Here is a 14,476-nt window from a genome sequence, read left to right as displayed (position 1 = left end):
TGACCTCACTTCTATTTGTAACAGAGTTAAAGAAGGTTTGGAGAAAAACTATGCAGGTACGTTACGTCGTATTGTGTGAATAGTGATTGCAATACAAGCATAACTTTAGCTTGCTCCGGCACTTTACACGCCGCGCTCTCTTGGCTGACCCACGCTACTTGCACATCACTGCCATCTCACTGTGTTATCACATCTGAATTGTCCTTGCTATGGTTGAGCCATGGTGATGTGCGGGTGGAGTGGGTTGGTCAAGACTCAAGAGTGCAGTGTGAAGTGGTGGAGCGAGTTCTGTTTTTCCAACGCACTGTGCCATTCTTAACTTCCTATTTTATTTTATTTATTATTATTCCTATTTTTTTATTTCACCATCCAATGGCAGAAGCCAATGCAAAGGAGGGGGCGTTAGCCAGCCATGGCAAGAGAAGAAAAAGAAAGAAAGAAGGAAAGAATATGATAATCGGAAGAAAAGAATGCATCAGTGGGGTGAAATTTTTCATCATGTTGACCATGGTGGAGAGCGGCGAGATAAGCTAGCAAAAGAGGCGAGCGAGCCTACAACGTGGCATGACATTTAACATGGTCTATGAACTGTCTAATATTGGATATTATCTTCATTTCCATGGGCAGCTTGAGCCAATACGAATATGAAGAAAAGATAGGAGATTTGGTAAACATAGTTGACAAAGCTCTGGGAAGTACTATGCCATTGCGAGTGTCCCGTGCGAAAGTAAACCAATTATGCTTGCTGAGATGTTCAGGGACAATGTTCAGTTTAATACGATGGACCAGAACGCATGACTGTCTCTGCGACAGGATAGAGATGGAGCTGGTGGAGGCCAAACTATATAGATCAGTAGAGGGGAATAGAGAGGGTTTACGAAAAATAATTTTCAACACACGTTTATGATGTATTTCTAGTGTCTGTACAGCAGATTTACTAAGCAGGGAATGCCAAGCAGTGGCGCCGTACAGAAAGATAGGAAGAAGGTAGCATTTATAAAAGAGACGAATACATTCGGGGGACAAGTGGGAGCAGTGAGACATCAGGCAACCTACAGATTTGCTAACTTTGTTGCAAATACAACACCCAAATGCCTGTGCGTATCTACAATATTAATAGCCGAATCAAGTCCGGGAAGGGTAAATGTGGGAGGGTGGTCTAGTTGAGGGAGAAAGACTATTTCTGTCTTCAAGATATTGGGTTTCAGATGCCATGACAACATCCATTTATGAACAACATTGATTCCATTCTGAAGCTTCGTACACAGGTTTGCACTGTCAGCGTCAAACTGAATGAGGGCTGTGTCATCAGCAAATAGTGACAAGCCATCTATGCAGTCAGGTAGATCGTTTATATACAACAAGAATAGTAGAGGCCCCAGTATAGATCCCTGGGGAACTCCCGACTTCACAGGCAGTGGGTCTGAGAGTACCCCTCCGACTGACACTGCTTGCGTTCTATCTGTTAGGTAGTCCGTAATCCACGCCAGAGACGCTCCAGAAACCTTGTACATCGCAGATAATTTAGCTAGGAGTCCACGGAACCATACCGTGTCAACGCCTTTGCAAGGTCGAAAAAACACATACCAATATGTTGGTGGTCATGACGAAGGGCCACAATGTCCTGTACAAGGCGTGTCAGCTGCATGGTGGTTGAGTCTCCTCGTCGAAAACCAGATTGGACTGGGGCAAGGGCCGGCGACACATGAGCATAGAGGTTATCAAAGAATAATCGCTCACATAGTTTCGATACACAGGACAACAAGGAGATAGGACGGTAATTGCTGGCTTGTGACTTGGAGCCTTTGCTCTTGTAAACCGGAACAACCTTCGCGAGTTTCCATGCTGTTGGAAATTTACCCGTCGAGAAGGACACATTAAAAATACGGCAGAGGGGGTACGATATCGGCGGGGCAAGTTTCTTCAGGACATCATTCGTAATAGTGTCCAAGCCAGGACTACGGCGAGACTTTAGCCTTTCTAACATCCGCAGTTGTGGTGATGACCTGAACAAATGTTTCATGAAGTTGACTGTGGGCACGAAGAGCTGGAAGTGATGGCGATGGATCATCCGGCACAGCAACAGAGGCAAACTGCTGGTTGAGGACTGTAGCCTTGTCGAAACTGCCAGAAACTGAATGACCGTCTTCATCAATGAGGTGAGGAAGGCCACAATCCTGCTGACGATTCCGCTGAGAACGAACAAACTGGTACATGTTAAGGTTACCTGACGCCATGCTGGCCTGTATAGATGCCAAATAGTCACGGTGAAGAGATCGAGATAAGTTTCGTACTCTGTTACGCTGAACTTTGAAGGCAGACTGGTTAGCTGGGGTTGGGAACTTCTTCAAGTGATTGCAACAGCTTCTGTAATACTAGGGTCCAAACAAGTATTACGAACAGTTTGCTTTACTTCTCATAACCCACTATAATTTCACCAGGTCTTCACTGGTTGATAAAATTATTTTTAATATGGTGGTAAAGACACACCTGGCAATATGGTGGTACACAAACTTTGCAGCCTGGAGAGCGTGTGTGGGCAGGCGTGTGTTTACCGCCATATTGCCAGGTGTGTCTTTACCACCATATTTATCAACCATAAGTACAGCTGCAGTGGTGTCTTAAACTTCATTCTCCCAGGTCTTCACTGATTTGTGTTTTTGGGCAATTATGTATCTTGCAGAAAGCAGCTCAAAGTTCACAACTGTGACAGCGAAAGTCGACAAGTCAAGTAAGTTTGTATTCAGCTCGGATAGATGTATTTGTCCTGGCTGGTGAATTGTAATGCACGACAAATTTGATTGTCCTTTTCTTGGGTGTGGTGGGAAAAGTGGTTGTAGCACTGGCCTTCCACACAAAAGGTTATGGGTTTGATTCCTAGTTTGAGCGTAGATTGTTTCCAACCCAAGGTGACTCATTTGAGATCTGGTATCTGACTTTGGCTGGGTAGGCAAAGGTGGCGAGGGAGAAGAGATGAGCACCGCCCTCACTCTGCCGGGCTCATTGGAAAATCAGGTCTCTAACACCTCCTGTCCCTATGGCCAGGATTTACTATTGGCTGCCTCTATCTTTACCTTATCCTTGCTTGTGCCGTGTCATGTCACACTGTATGATGTGCACTGTACACTGTTGAGTTTACCCTATTTTCCAGTGTGCGCGCGCATGTGTGCGTGTGTGTGTGTGTGTGTGTGTGTGCGTGGACTTTCTTGCACTTGTTTGTGCTGCAATGTAGTGTACAATTTGCCAGTGCACATACACTGTGAATGTACATAGTATTGCTGAGCAATCCTGCACTATTCCAACTTCTTTGGACGTTTGCATTCCCTGCTTCCAACAGGTTTCAGCCTGTCGTGTGGCCAGTCAACAGTGCAATGTTTAGCTGCGTATCAACCGGAATCCTGGTTGGAACGGGCCAAGTCCGATCAAGGTAGGCCCCTGAGTACTGCTACTCGCTGCACATGGGCGCTGGTGTGAAACTTGCATACCAAACTGCCTTCTCACAATGCTGACAACATAATCGCATGATCCCTTTCGACTACTGTGTGCATCTAAGTCTGTGCATGTGGCATACTGCACTGACACCGTACCGGTGTTTCAGCAACAAGATTTCAACTCCTATCCAGTCCGATGTCTGGTTTATATATAGACTTTTTTGGCAAAACATTGATCCGGCGGCTGCCCGAGCTACTCCTTCACCTCGGCGTTGTAGTCAACAGATCGATCGCATGTCAATGCTCCCAGCACTGCCGGTATATGCTTTGCAGGCTTGTGATGATCGATGCTACAATAACAGCGTAACGTTATACCTGTACATGCATATAACGGATAACTGTAGTTACATGTATGTACTGGCACACAATAAAACAATGGCCCAAGGTGATGGTGTTGTGATGCAGAGTTTCAGGCCCTTACAGTACTGTTGGGTGCCGAAGAACGAACAGGCTAGAATTTTACCAGGCACAGGTTGCCTGTATGTACATGGTGGCTCAGCCATAGAAACTTCTATCTGAAAAATAAGAATGGCCTAGGCTTAAACTCTGAACCCTAACTTCGTCGGCACCAGCCAATACTGCAGTGCAATCATCAGATAATAATTATGTGATCTAATATGTCATATCATCTGCTAGTATTATAGTAATGGTGCTGTGCTCAGTAAGTATTGTTGTGAGTAGGATGTACAGGATCTAATCCCCTGCATTAGATGTACATGTACTCTTACTGGCTGGTGTTCATTGTCTGTGTGCAGTACCGCTTAAGGACATTGAGGATTCGCTGAAGGAAATAGAGCGATCCAGATGGTGCGACGAGCACATCACGCATACCAGGTGGGTCAATCATTGCTGATGTACAGTAGGGACGGTCGAGTCGTGCCTGTACGTGTCACTGTGAATGTGCATGCCTATGGATCTACTTCTGTGATGCTTGTGTTCCTATGCTTGTATCAAGAGTACACAAACAAGACGAGAGTGTGCAACCCTGTAGCTGGGTTGGTCCATGGTGGAATTGCTACCGAATGTTTTGTTTTGACATCACCTTTTCAGGATGCATGACGCATTTCGTACAAAGCATGTGCAAAGCAAGTGCTGGGCACTGTACTTCATCGCGGGTTTGTGTTCTTGCCGCTTTCAAAACAAAACATTATCTTCTCCCGCTGCTGTAGCTTTTTCATACTTGTACCGTAAAGTACCCCCAGAGCGCCCCACCATCTCATCCTTTCGTGGTCGTATTGTGGAGGTGGTCTGCTGTCTGTAGGTCATACGACATGAACCTTGTACACATACAGTCAACTTCGCCAATAACGACATTCGGCGGGGCATCAGAAAAGTGTCCTTATTCGCGAAGTGTCCTTATAACCGAAGTCCCATTTGAATGTATGTGAACCCATATTTTGTATAGTATGACATGCATATCAAAATCAAGCTCTTTTCTTGCTCTATGTCAATGTGTACTTTATTTTCATATTGCAGTTGAAAGGAACTAAAAATTCAATATGCAAGGGAAATCAATTGAAAAGTATGCCTTTTTGATCCATCTACAGGGCCAGAGACATGTACATGTATGATGATTACTGTACAATCATGTACAACTACATGTACATTGTATACATATACATGTAGGTGTGCTGGTAAATCCAACAATTTTGAAGCCAACATAAAAAGGAAGAAAAAGCCCCCCCCCCCCTTGGCTGCATTTTCTTGCATGTGTGCCTTTATATCCATCACCATAGGTTCTGGTACTTCTGCATGACAGGTACATGTACATGTACTTGACTGACAGGTACGTGAAATAGCTGTCAAAAGCCCAGAAAGTCGTTATTCAAGCAGTGAATATGACCTCGGGCAGTGAATATGACCTCGGGCACTAAAAGCATGTCGCTATACGCGAATTGTCGTTATTCAGATAGTCTTTATATCCGAAGTAAAATGTGTACAGTTAGATGGGACTTTGCTCTGGGCATGGAAATTCGGTCGTTATTCGCGAATTGTCGTTATATCCGCAGTCGTTATTAGCGAAGTTGACTGTATAGCACGTTTTGCAGTCAATCCGTACCTTCGAGCGGACACAAGCTCCACACAAAACCTGCCAAGTGTGACCTTAGTACACTAAGATTCTTACATCGTACAAACTTCGTTGCACTCTGCCATACGATTTTCCTTTCTCTGGCTGTAAAATCAAGTACTTCAGTATGATGCATGTATATGTATTCTTCTTCTCAGCACATTTTCTTGATCCACTTGGGATCACTGTGCATCTACGTGTATTTTCTTCCTCTCTTGCATCTTTCTCACAGCACACGCATGGTAATTCGTCTTCTGAATGATTTACGGCAGCGAATGAATGGGTTCACGCATCTCACTCCATGGATGGCAGCGTTACTGGTAAGTGGTAATGTGAACAGCCTAGATGATGGTCTTTGCCAGGGAGTCGTAGTGTCTAGGAAGACAACACAAGATCATAGCACCCGAAACGATGTGCATTTCGACCCCAGATTCGAAGGTTCTGAGTGATCCCTGGTCAATGCAATCAGTGATCGTGATTGCGACTTGGCCTGTTGACCCTGAGCGTGGCCCAGACAAGCGTTGTCATATGCAAGCATGTATAAATCAGCCTGGCCCCAAGGGCCACTGAAATGGCTAGTCCAGGAGCGAAGCCCACATCGTTTTAAAGTGTATTATAGTAGCTCGTTGCGTCTCTCTAGGGCACTATTACTCTCTGGTGTCCTTTCTAATGTTCTAGCGTTCTCTGTACCGATGCCTCAGGTCCTCAGGTCTAGACTTAGCGCATGTGTGTATTGTCAGAGCATTGTATGGTGTGACACTAGTCTTGTCCCAGAGCATTCCTAACAATCTCTCACGCGACTAGTTGAAATGTGGAGTGTACATGTACTTGTGAAGTACGAGCTTGTGTATTTGTGTTTCACATGTGGCGTTGTGTTCATGCTTTTCATAGTGCACTGCTGCACGATCATGTGTAGAGTATGCCTGATAGTTTGACATACATCTGCTACATGTACAAAAGGGCATGCACTACATTACTCTAAGGTGCTGTGCAGCAAGTTATCAATGCTGCAAGAGACCCCTATGGTGGGCAACAGTGCTGCTGCTGCTACTGCTGTACTCACTAGATTTTGCTGTGTGTTTCTGCTATTGTTCTGCTTTCTCATTGCCCGGCGGTGCACAGGCACACAAAGCAGCAGTGCTCCCCGGACGGCGTGATGCTTTGCAGCTCGCACAGGCTTTCCGGTGAGGCACTGGCACAAGTGTTGTTGACCAATCTGGCTTTTTTCGTTACTTAAGATTTTTGTCTTGTGTCGGGAGATGTTCATATGGAATTACGCAGATTTCAACATGACCAACTTACACCAAATCATAGATATAGCTCACTCGTGATGCTTATCAAAAGGACTTGAATTGGACCACCATTGTTATTGGTACCACCGCTGCTGCCACCGTCTGCTACAATGACGGCATCTTAGGCGAGACCAAAACGAGAGAGCTTGGAAGCTCAGGGCCCTACGCTATGCTTTTTTGCCTTGATGACCTAGACAAAAAAAGCATAGGGATGTTATAAATTCTTTAAAAAAATCCTCTCTTTTTTAAGACATAACCTGGGATTCGAACCCGCACTATCGCGCGCCCTGCATGCATCCCCCGATACACTTCGCATACATACTAATTCTTCCAAGTTGTTTCAAATTGTGATCTGACGGCAAAAAAGCATAGGATGCTATAAATTTTTCAATTCTCCTATATTTTTTTAGGCATATCCTGGGATTCGAACCCGCACTATCGCCCTACATGCATTTCCCCATACACTTCGCATTCATACCCATTCTTCCAAGTTGTTTCACATTGTGATCTTGCATTTGAAAGCCCTATTTGAATATGCATTGTGGCCAGCCGTCTTTGATGGCACGGTACGGTAGGGGATAGGTACGGGACAGGTACGATCGAGGGTAATACGACACCGTCTCCCGTACCGTACCGTACCATCAAACACAGCTGGCCACATACAGCTGCCCGCAATATTCAAATAGGGCTTTCAAACGCAAGATAATAACGTGAAGCAACTTGGAAGAATGGGTATGAATGCGAAGTGTATGGGGGAATGCATGTAGGGCGATAGTGCGGGTTCGAATCCCAGGACATGCCTGAAAAAAATAGGAGAATTGAAAAATTTATAACATCCTATGCTTTTTTGCCGTCAGATACGGATAGCGCCAGGCGTGACACAAACAAACAAACAAACACACAAACAAACAAATACCAAACGAGAGAGCTTGGAAGCTCAGGGCCCTGCGCTATGCTTTGTTGCCTAGCTCATCGTGCATGTTGTTAGAACTGATGTAAATGCTTTTTCCTTTGATTAGCTACATCATTGTATTGCAAAAACGTTTCAATGAGATACTGAAGTACAAGTAACGCCTCCTGCATAGCTATGGGACCGGCGCTGACTGCCGATCACGGGCGTTCTGGAGTCGACGGGATGTCTGTCCTGACGTTTCTTGGGACCGGCGCTGACTCTGCCGATCACGGGCGTTCTTCTTCTTCTTATTATTATACTGACGGCAACTAACATCCATTCTGATTGCATTTACTCGTCTCCCTACTTCGTATTTCTTTCAGAAAATCTCCCCATACCGCAGGGAGTCGTTTACATAATATGACTCCCTGCTGTATGGGGAGATTTTCTGATTGCATTCACTCGTCTCCCTACTTCGTATTTTTTTCAGAAAATCTCCCCATACAGCTGGGAGTCGTTTACATAATATGACTCCCTGCTATAGATCTACATGACTGTATATACGTTATAATTACTCAATCTGATACGTTATAATTATTATTATGCTATCAGCGTACATGCGATCCCCGGGCTGGTCGACAGGCGGACCAGCCAGCCTGCTAGTGGGTTCTCGGCCTCGCACACAAATCCACACAAAATGTTACTGCACTGAATGCATTCCCCCGATACACTTCGCATATAATAAAAATATACTCATTCTCTTGATGGTACCGTACTCTTGATGGTACGGGACAGGTAGGGGATAGCGCCAGGCATGTCGATGGCACAAACAAACAAACATATAGTAGCCAGCTGTCTTTGCTGGTACGGTACAGTACGGTACAGATACGGGATAGCGCCAGGCGTGACACAAACAAACAAACAAACAAACACCAAATTTAAGCTGTGTGGACCCTGGCTAGCGCCAGACGTTACTGAAGTAACGTCTTCTGCATAGCTACGGGAATTAAAGCTGTGTGGACCCTGGCTAGCGCCAGACGTTACTGAAGTAACGTCTTCTGCATAGCTACGGGAATAAAATCGAGATTCCCAGGCAGGACTCATGTGATATTGGTGCAGGCGGATGAATTTTTTTACTTCTTTTTCGTTTGTATGTATGCATGGCATGCTGAACTCTTTTTTCCAGTATTTTTTGGGTAAATTTAATTTTTTAATTTTTTACAGACAACAGCTATGCGGTTCACCCGCACAAAGTTTTGTATTTCGGCCAACGACGGCCCGGAGTCGTTCAAGTCCGGGTTTGTGCGGCTCCCTGTCACAGATCTACTCACACGATCAGTGCTGTGCATGTACTTGTAGTATATGAACTGTTCAAAAAAAATTGAATTCTGCTCGATTTTGGTGCTGGAGGGCCCGGGAATCTCTTTTTTTTGTCTCACCTTACAGTGCAGCTATCTTTCTTTTTTTTTGTAGAACAGCAGTATTTTTAGTGGTGATAAAGAGGACACGGTGTGGAATTCTCTGCCTTGTTTTGGGCATTGAGCAATCTCTGGGCAGTGGGGCACCCTACTTGGTTACGTCTATTAAGTATTAACCCTTATCCGACCGTCAAAGTGGACAAATTCTCAGTCCAAGCGAGACGCCGCGACTCATTTTGTTGATAAATTTAGTTTCCCTTGGGTTATACCGTAAAGTACCGTTGATCCGCCCCCACGCCATGTCGCTTCCCAGCTGGGTTTTCAGCAGGGGGCGGGAATTAGATCAAGGTTGTCAAGTGCAGTACGGTGTACAACAACATAGAGGATCAGACTCAATGTGGTGGATTGTGCACATTTTGATCCTGGATTGGCAAGTATTGTGTACAGCAGTGCATGCGTCGGTTCAACATCGTATTTCGTTGTATACGCCGAAGTCGCTTCACAAGGAGAAAATCGACAGGGGCGGGAATTAGAGAGGGGGCGGATCAACGGTACTTTACGGTACTGGCAAACTTGGGCTTTTTGGAAAGCTTGAGCGATGAGGAATTCTCTAGAAACAGTTTCTAGCCTTTATTTGTAAGAGGAACAAAAATCCTTCTCCAATTCCATTTTTTGAAGAGAAGTACGGCTCATCGACATGTGGACCATTTGTAGTCCTAATTTTGTACTTTCATGCTGACACATTTTGAATATACCATCAGGGAAGCATCCAGGCAAAGTTTTAGGAGGGCAATATAATCATTGCCAAAGTTACACCATTTGAAAACTTGTTTCGTACGCGGTGTGAAAACAGACCTCACTCAGAGACCTATAACTTCTCTTTGAAAGATGCTAAGACGCTCCGGTCTTTGGCAATGAATGGTGGGTCTTTCCAGCTTCTTTTGAGACCAAAATGGTGCAGATTCGATCAAAAATAAGTGAGTTACAGCTTGTTAAAGTCATCGACGGATAGTCGTCGATTTTTGACTGGCCGGTCGGATAAGGGTTAAGTATTAATTAAACATTTTTTTGTTTCTTTTGTCAGTTTTCTACGGTGGTATCTTTGAACTGCTTTTGAATGCACTCGATAGCTTATTTCTACACCCTTCTATTATCATGTTGTGGGGTCAGATGCACTGCTTTATGACCCATAATAGCTGCTATAATCATGGACATGTGTGTGTGTGTGTGTATGTGCGTGCGTGTACACTGTGCGTGTGTGTTTGCTCTGCACAGGCGACTGCTGCATTCGCTCTCTGCCGGTCTCTTCTTGGTCGACAACATTGGTGTAATGGATCCCTGTGAGGTATGTACCAGGTCAACTCGGCACCTGCCTTTATACCAGTACTAGCATTCCCTCGCCCATGGCGTATTGTATGCTTTGTGTGTACATGTAACTGCCTCATTCCGAATGCACTCAGCCGAATGTTGGTAGTGCAGTTGTGGCAGTTGAAATTCAGGAATGACTACATTGCAGTGTCACTGGCGGTGTGAAGTCTGGTCGCTGGTCGCATCCTGTACAGTACGTTCACACGGAGTAGAAAAGTACTTACATGAATTTGTTTACTGGCTCTCTGACATTGTCTTGCATCTGTATCGCATCCAGAAACCGTCGGTGAATGTACATCGAGCGTTAGGTTTCTCTCGCCAGGAGGAGCTATGCTGTGCAGCTCAGACCCTGCTCAGGTTACTGTCTCATGGAGCGCTGCGTGAGATCCTAGCTCTGGTGAGTACTCGTGCACGTCTTCTCCTTCAACGCGGTGAACCCCTTGATAGGCAACCGGCCTATGGGTCTTCCTAATAAAGATAGTATTGAAATGTATTGCTGTTAGGGGTGAAACGAGTATCTATTTTGACCAACCGATCACTCATTCATAATATTCGATCGAGCATCCGATTATTTCGAGTATTTTATCGAAATTCAAAAGCGCTAGATTTGTGAGTTCTCGACTAATTCGGAAGAAATTATCTGTGAACATAGAACAAAAGTCGCCAACGTCTTGTACAGAGTGTAAAGTAACGATTTTCACCAGTACTTTCATTATCTCAAAACAAAATAACGTTTAAAAATACTTGCCGTGGTGATCGCATCGTCCAAGTCATAAAATACTGACTCAAAGGCACGAATAATGCGTGCATACCAGTCGATGAGCAGTACAACAGAAGTTTTTGAAAAATAGAATGCCAGTACTAAAAAAAAACAAAAAAAACAATCGAGTGCAAAATTTCGAATACTCGCTCGTTTGAGATTTTCGAACGAATACTCGAATATTCGAACTAATCGTTTCACCCCTAGCTTCCGGGGAGACAAGAAAGATATGAACGCAATAAGTAAGGCGAGTTGCGCATTTAACACACGCGCGCACACACGCGCGCGCGCACACACACCATAGGCTACGGTTTGGTATCTTAGAGATAGTATTATCCTATCCTGGTCTTGACTGTGGTTGTTTGTCCTGCATGGCAGATACACAGTGTACATTGGCATGATGATGGTTGTTTGCTTGTGATGTTAGGAGGGCCTTTTGACGACCCGGATCAAGGTGTTGAGTTTTGTAGTGTTTCATTGCTAGACTTTGTAGTGTTGTCATTGGGAGAGTACGAGTACCATACTTTCTGCCAATTCTAGAATTCCTGATGATGCATGCACATGCGTTCCACTACACATATTCTGTCAAAATCCATGGACACCTACATGCTTGCCGTCCATGTACCATAAAGTCACTAGCAAGCGCACACCATGCCTAAATTCATACGATGTCTGTATAGTTGAACACATCTTCCACTGGCTGCTGGTCTAGTGGCAAGACATGTATGCAGAGATAGCGTAGCATAGACATGTATGCAGAGATAGCGTAGCATAGACATGTATGCAGAGATAGCGTAGCATAGACATGTATGCAGAGATAGCGTAGCATAGACATGTATGCAGAGATAGCGTATCATAGACATGTATGCAGAGATAGCGTAGCATCCTTTCCAGCTACATGTACTAGGATAGAAATTCCGTAAACAACAAGGCGGGCGCTTACCAGTGACTTTAGGCTACTTGTTGTACTTTGAAGCCTGCTTGTGTACTGTGGTACTTTGCAGTACGCGCATTGCTGATTCTCTTTGGATATTTTTGTTTGCCTCGTTTCTCCTTTCTTTGTTACTGCAGAATCCTGAATGTAGTGTGGGTAAGTAAGGTAGCCCACCAGATTGTGAATAGTATTTGTACCTTTTCGTGCCTTTGGGTAGGCAGGCTATGCCTTCGGTGTAGGCCTGCTCAAAACTGTGGCTTGAGTATTGTAAGGTATTTGATGTGCTGCAGAACTTCTCTGTTACAAACTCTTCTGTTGTGTCCCCCCCCCCACACACACACTCACACAAGTGACGCTGAGCCTCACATGTTGAAAAGCTGCAGCTGATGTATAATGTTCCATTTCGTATTGCTCTGTGTCCACTGTTGTATTTTCCTGTCCAGATTTTGAATCAACAATGAACTGTGGTGGTATTATTGTCAACCCATCCATCTGTGTATTTGAGCAAACTGCAGACAAGGCAACGACATGACATACATGAATCACTTGTAAACCAGCAGTGCCTAGCATGATGACTCTCTCTGATCCTGTTATCTACCAACCAGTTCCCTGACAAAGACCAGCTCCCCGTCTGGTGATTCTTTTCTTCTGATTCTCCAATGGAACATGAAACATGTGCCGCTCTTGCTCCGTGCTGATCTCGGGTGATGTGCCCTTCGTGCTTGTGCTGTTTTCTTATGCAGCTGGTATGCTTCACGTCATGGTACCTTTGCTGCCTTACTTTTGCTGACTCGCTCTTGATTTGCTGTTGTTTCATATTAGTGCTTGACTTACCTACGTACCCACTCTTGCCGTTCAGTATGCGTACATATTTTAGTTTCCGGTGCTGGGGGATGGTTTTGTAGCTGGCTTTTGTTTTGTTTTACACTCTAGCTTTATTGCATACGAGTACATTATGTTTTTACTACACCTGCTACTCTTGTCTGTAGCTTTATTCCCTTCCTTTGTTTCATGAGTCTCGTTAGGTATGGAGAGTAGCTCACTCAGAACCCATGTATGCATTAGACATTCCCACTTGCCTTCTGTCCACTCCATATTATTTGAGGACCAAGACTGGCATGGTGGTCATGGAAATCTCATTGACATTTTCTAATGGTAACGTTTTTAATTGCAGTGCACAAAAGTGTTTTCTTCTCTGTCTCGGCATTGTTGAGACCATGGCAGTATAGATGCTTTCTACTAGTATCTACTACTTGAAGTTGAAGTGTCTTGTCTTCTCAATCAGTGACAAAAGCTCATCAAGTTGTGGCGGGAAGGGTGAATCCCACTTCATGGATATAATGGCAGTTCCAGGTCTCCACGGGCAGCTGCACCACCCTGGGCGTTGCACTGAATGTCGCTAGCCACCATGATGTGCTGTTTCCTCTGTTCCGAGTTGTTCTCTGGTATTCATAGCCCGGACATGGTTCGCACATGGATAAGCATTTTGTTGCACTTATGACATGTATGGGGCTTTTAAGTTTGGACAATTGCGCTTCGTACTCTCTTCAATTATAACCTGCCGGGAGTACATGTCCAGGTAATTTTGGGCCCTTTGGACGACAGACAACCACTAGGAACAAAGAAAACAGCACTGCTTTCTATAAAAGCTTACATCATAACCAGGATTGCATAGATTGATTCCATGTAGGGTGAATGCGTTCGACTGGTCCAACCCAGAACAGGATCGTTTTGAACAGCGGTTTCTAATGGGTTTCGCACCGGTACCGGTTGCGGTGCGGTGCGTTTAGAACTAGTCTTCTTTATATAGTACAGTCATGTACCCTGAGTCCCCAGGTTGAAGTAGCCAGAGCAATTCGCAAAACCCCTTGAAAACTGCATTGCAGCGGTTACGATTGCTGGCACTATTTTCGGCAAATATATTCAATCATTGGGAACTGCTGCTCCGGCTGTTCCAGTGAATCTGATCGAATCCAGATTGATCAACACATGCACCATACCTTTAGTAGAGATGTTTCGACTTGTGTGCGGCAAAACTCTTCAGGTGTCCACTACGGCTGTCTGTGCAACATACATGTAATATGATCAAAGGCACATCTGCTCGGCCATTCGGTTTAGTTACAACCATTCTTGAGTCTGACTTTCCAGCATTACTAGACTCTTTTTTTGCATTTCTATCTTATCTTACTGCCTACCCCCCCCCCCCCCCCCCCCCCCCTTCTCCCTCAAACACACACACAATCGATTCTGCCG

General features: G+C 44.8%; 1 protein-coding gene across 1 annotated transcript in view; it reads left to right on the top strand.

Annotated features, from left to right (window-relative positions):
• Positions 1 to 13,504, top strand: part of LOC135806015 (interleukin enhancer-binding factor 2-like) — a 22,715-nt gene extending 9,211 nt beyond the window's left edge. The window contains exons 7-16 of the mRNA XM_065320146.1: positions 1 to 56; positions 2,684 to 2,731; positions 3,338 to 3,427; positions 4,247 to 4,325; positions 5,792 to 5,879; positions 6,682 to 6,743; positions 10,437 to 10,506; positions 10,807 to 10,926; positions 12,361 to 12,379; positions 12,667 to 13,504. The exon at positions 1 to 56 is cut by the window's left edge and continues 4 nt beyond it. Of these exons, the coding sequence (XP_065176218.1) occupies positions 1 to 56; positions 2,684 to 2,731; positions 3,338 to 3,427; positions 4,247 to 4,325; positions 5,792 to 5,879; positions 6,682 to 6,743; positions 10,437 to 10,506; positions 10,807 to 10,926; positions 12,361 to 12,379; positions 12,667 to 12,755 (721 nt within the window). The 3' untranslated portion in view covers positions 12,756 to 13,504. The remainder of the gene's footprint in view (positions 57 to 2,683; positions 2,732 to 3,337; positions 3,428 to 4,246; positions 4,326 to 5,791; positions 5,880 to 6,681; positions 6,744 to 10,436; positions 10,507 to 10,806; positions 10,927 to 12,360; positions 12,380 to 12,666) is intronic.
• The last annotated feature ends 972 nt before the right edge of the window (positions 13,505 to 14,476 follow it).

This window comes from Sycon ciliatum, chromosome 1, assembly GCF_964019385.1.
Source record: "Sycon ciliatum chromosome 1, ocSycCili1.1, whole genome shotgun sequence".
Classification (NCBI taxonomy): Eukaryota; Metazoa; Porifera; class Calcarea; order Leucosolenida; family Sycettidae; genus Sycon; species Sycon ciliatum.
The sequence above is the reverse complement of the archived record's forward strand: the minus strand, read 5'-3'. Positions and strand labels throughout refer to the sequence as shown.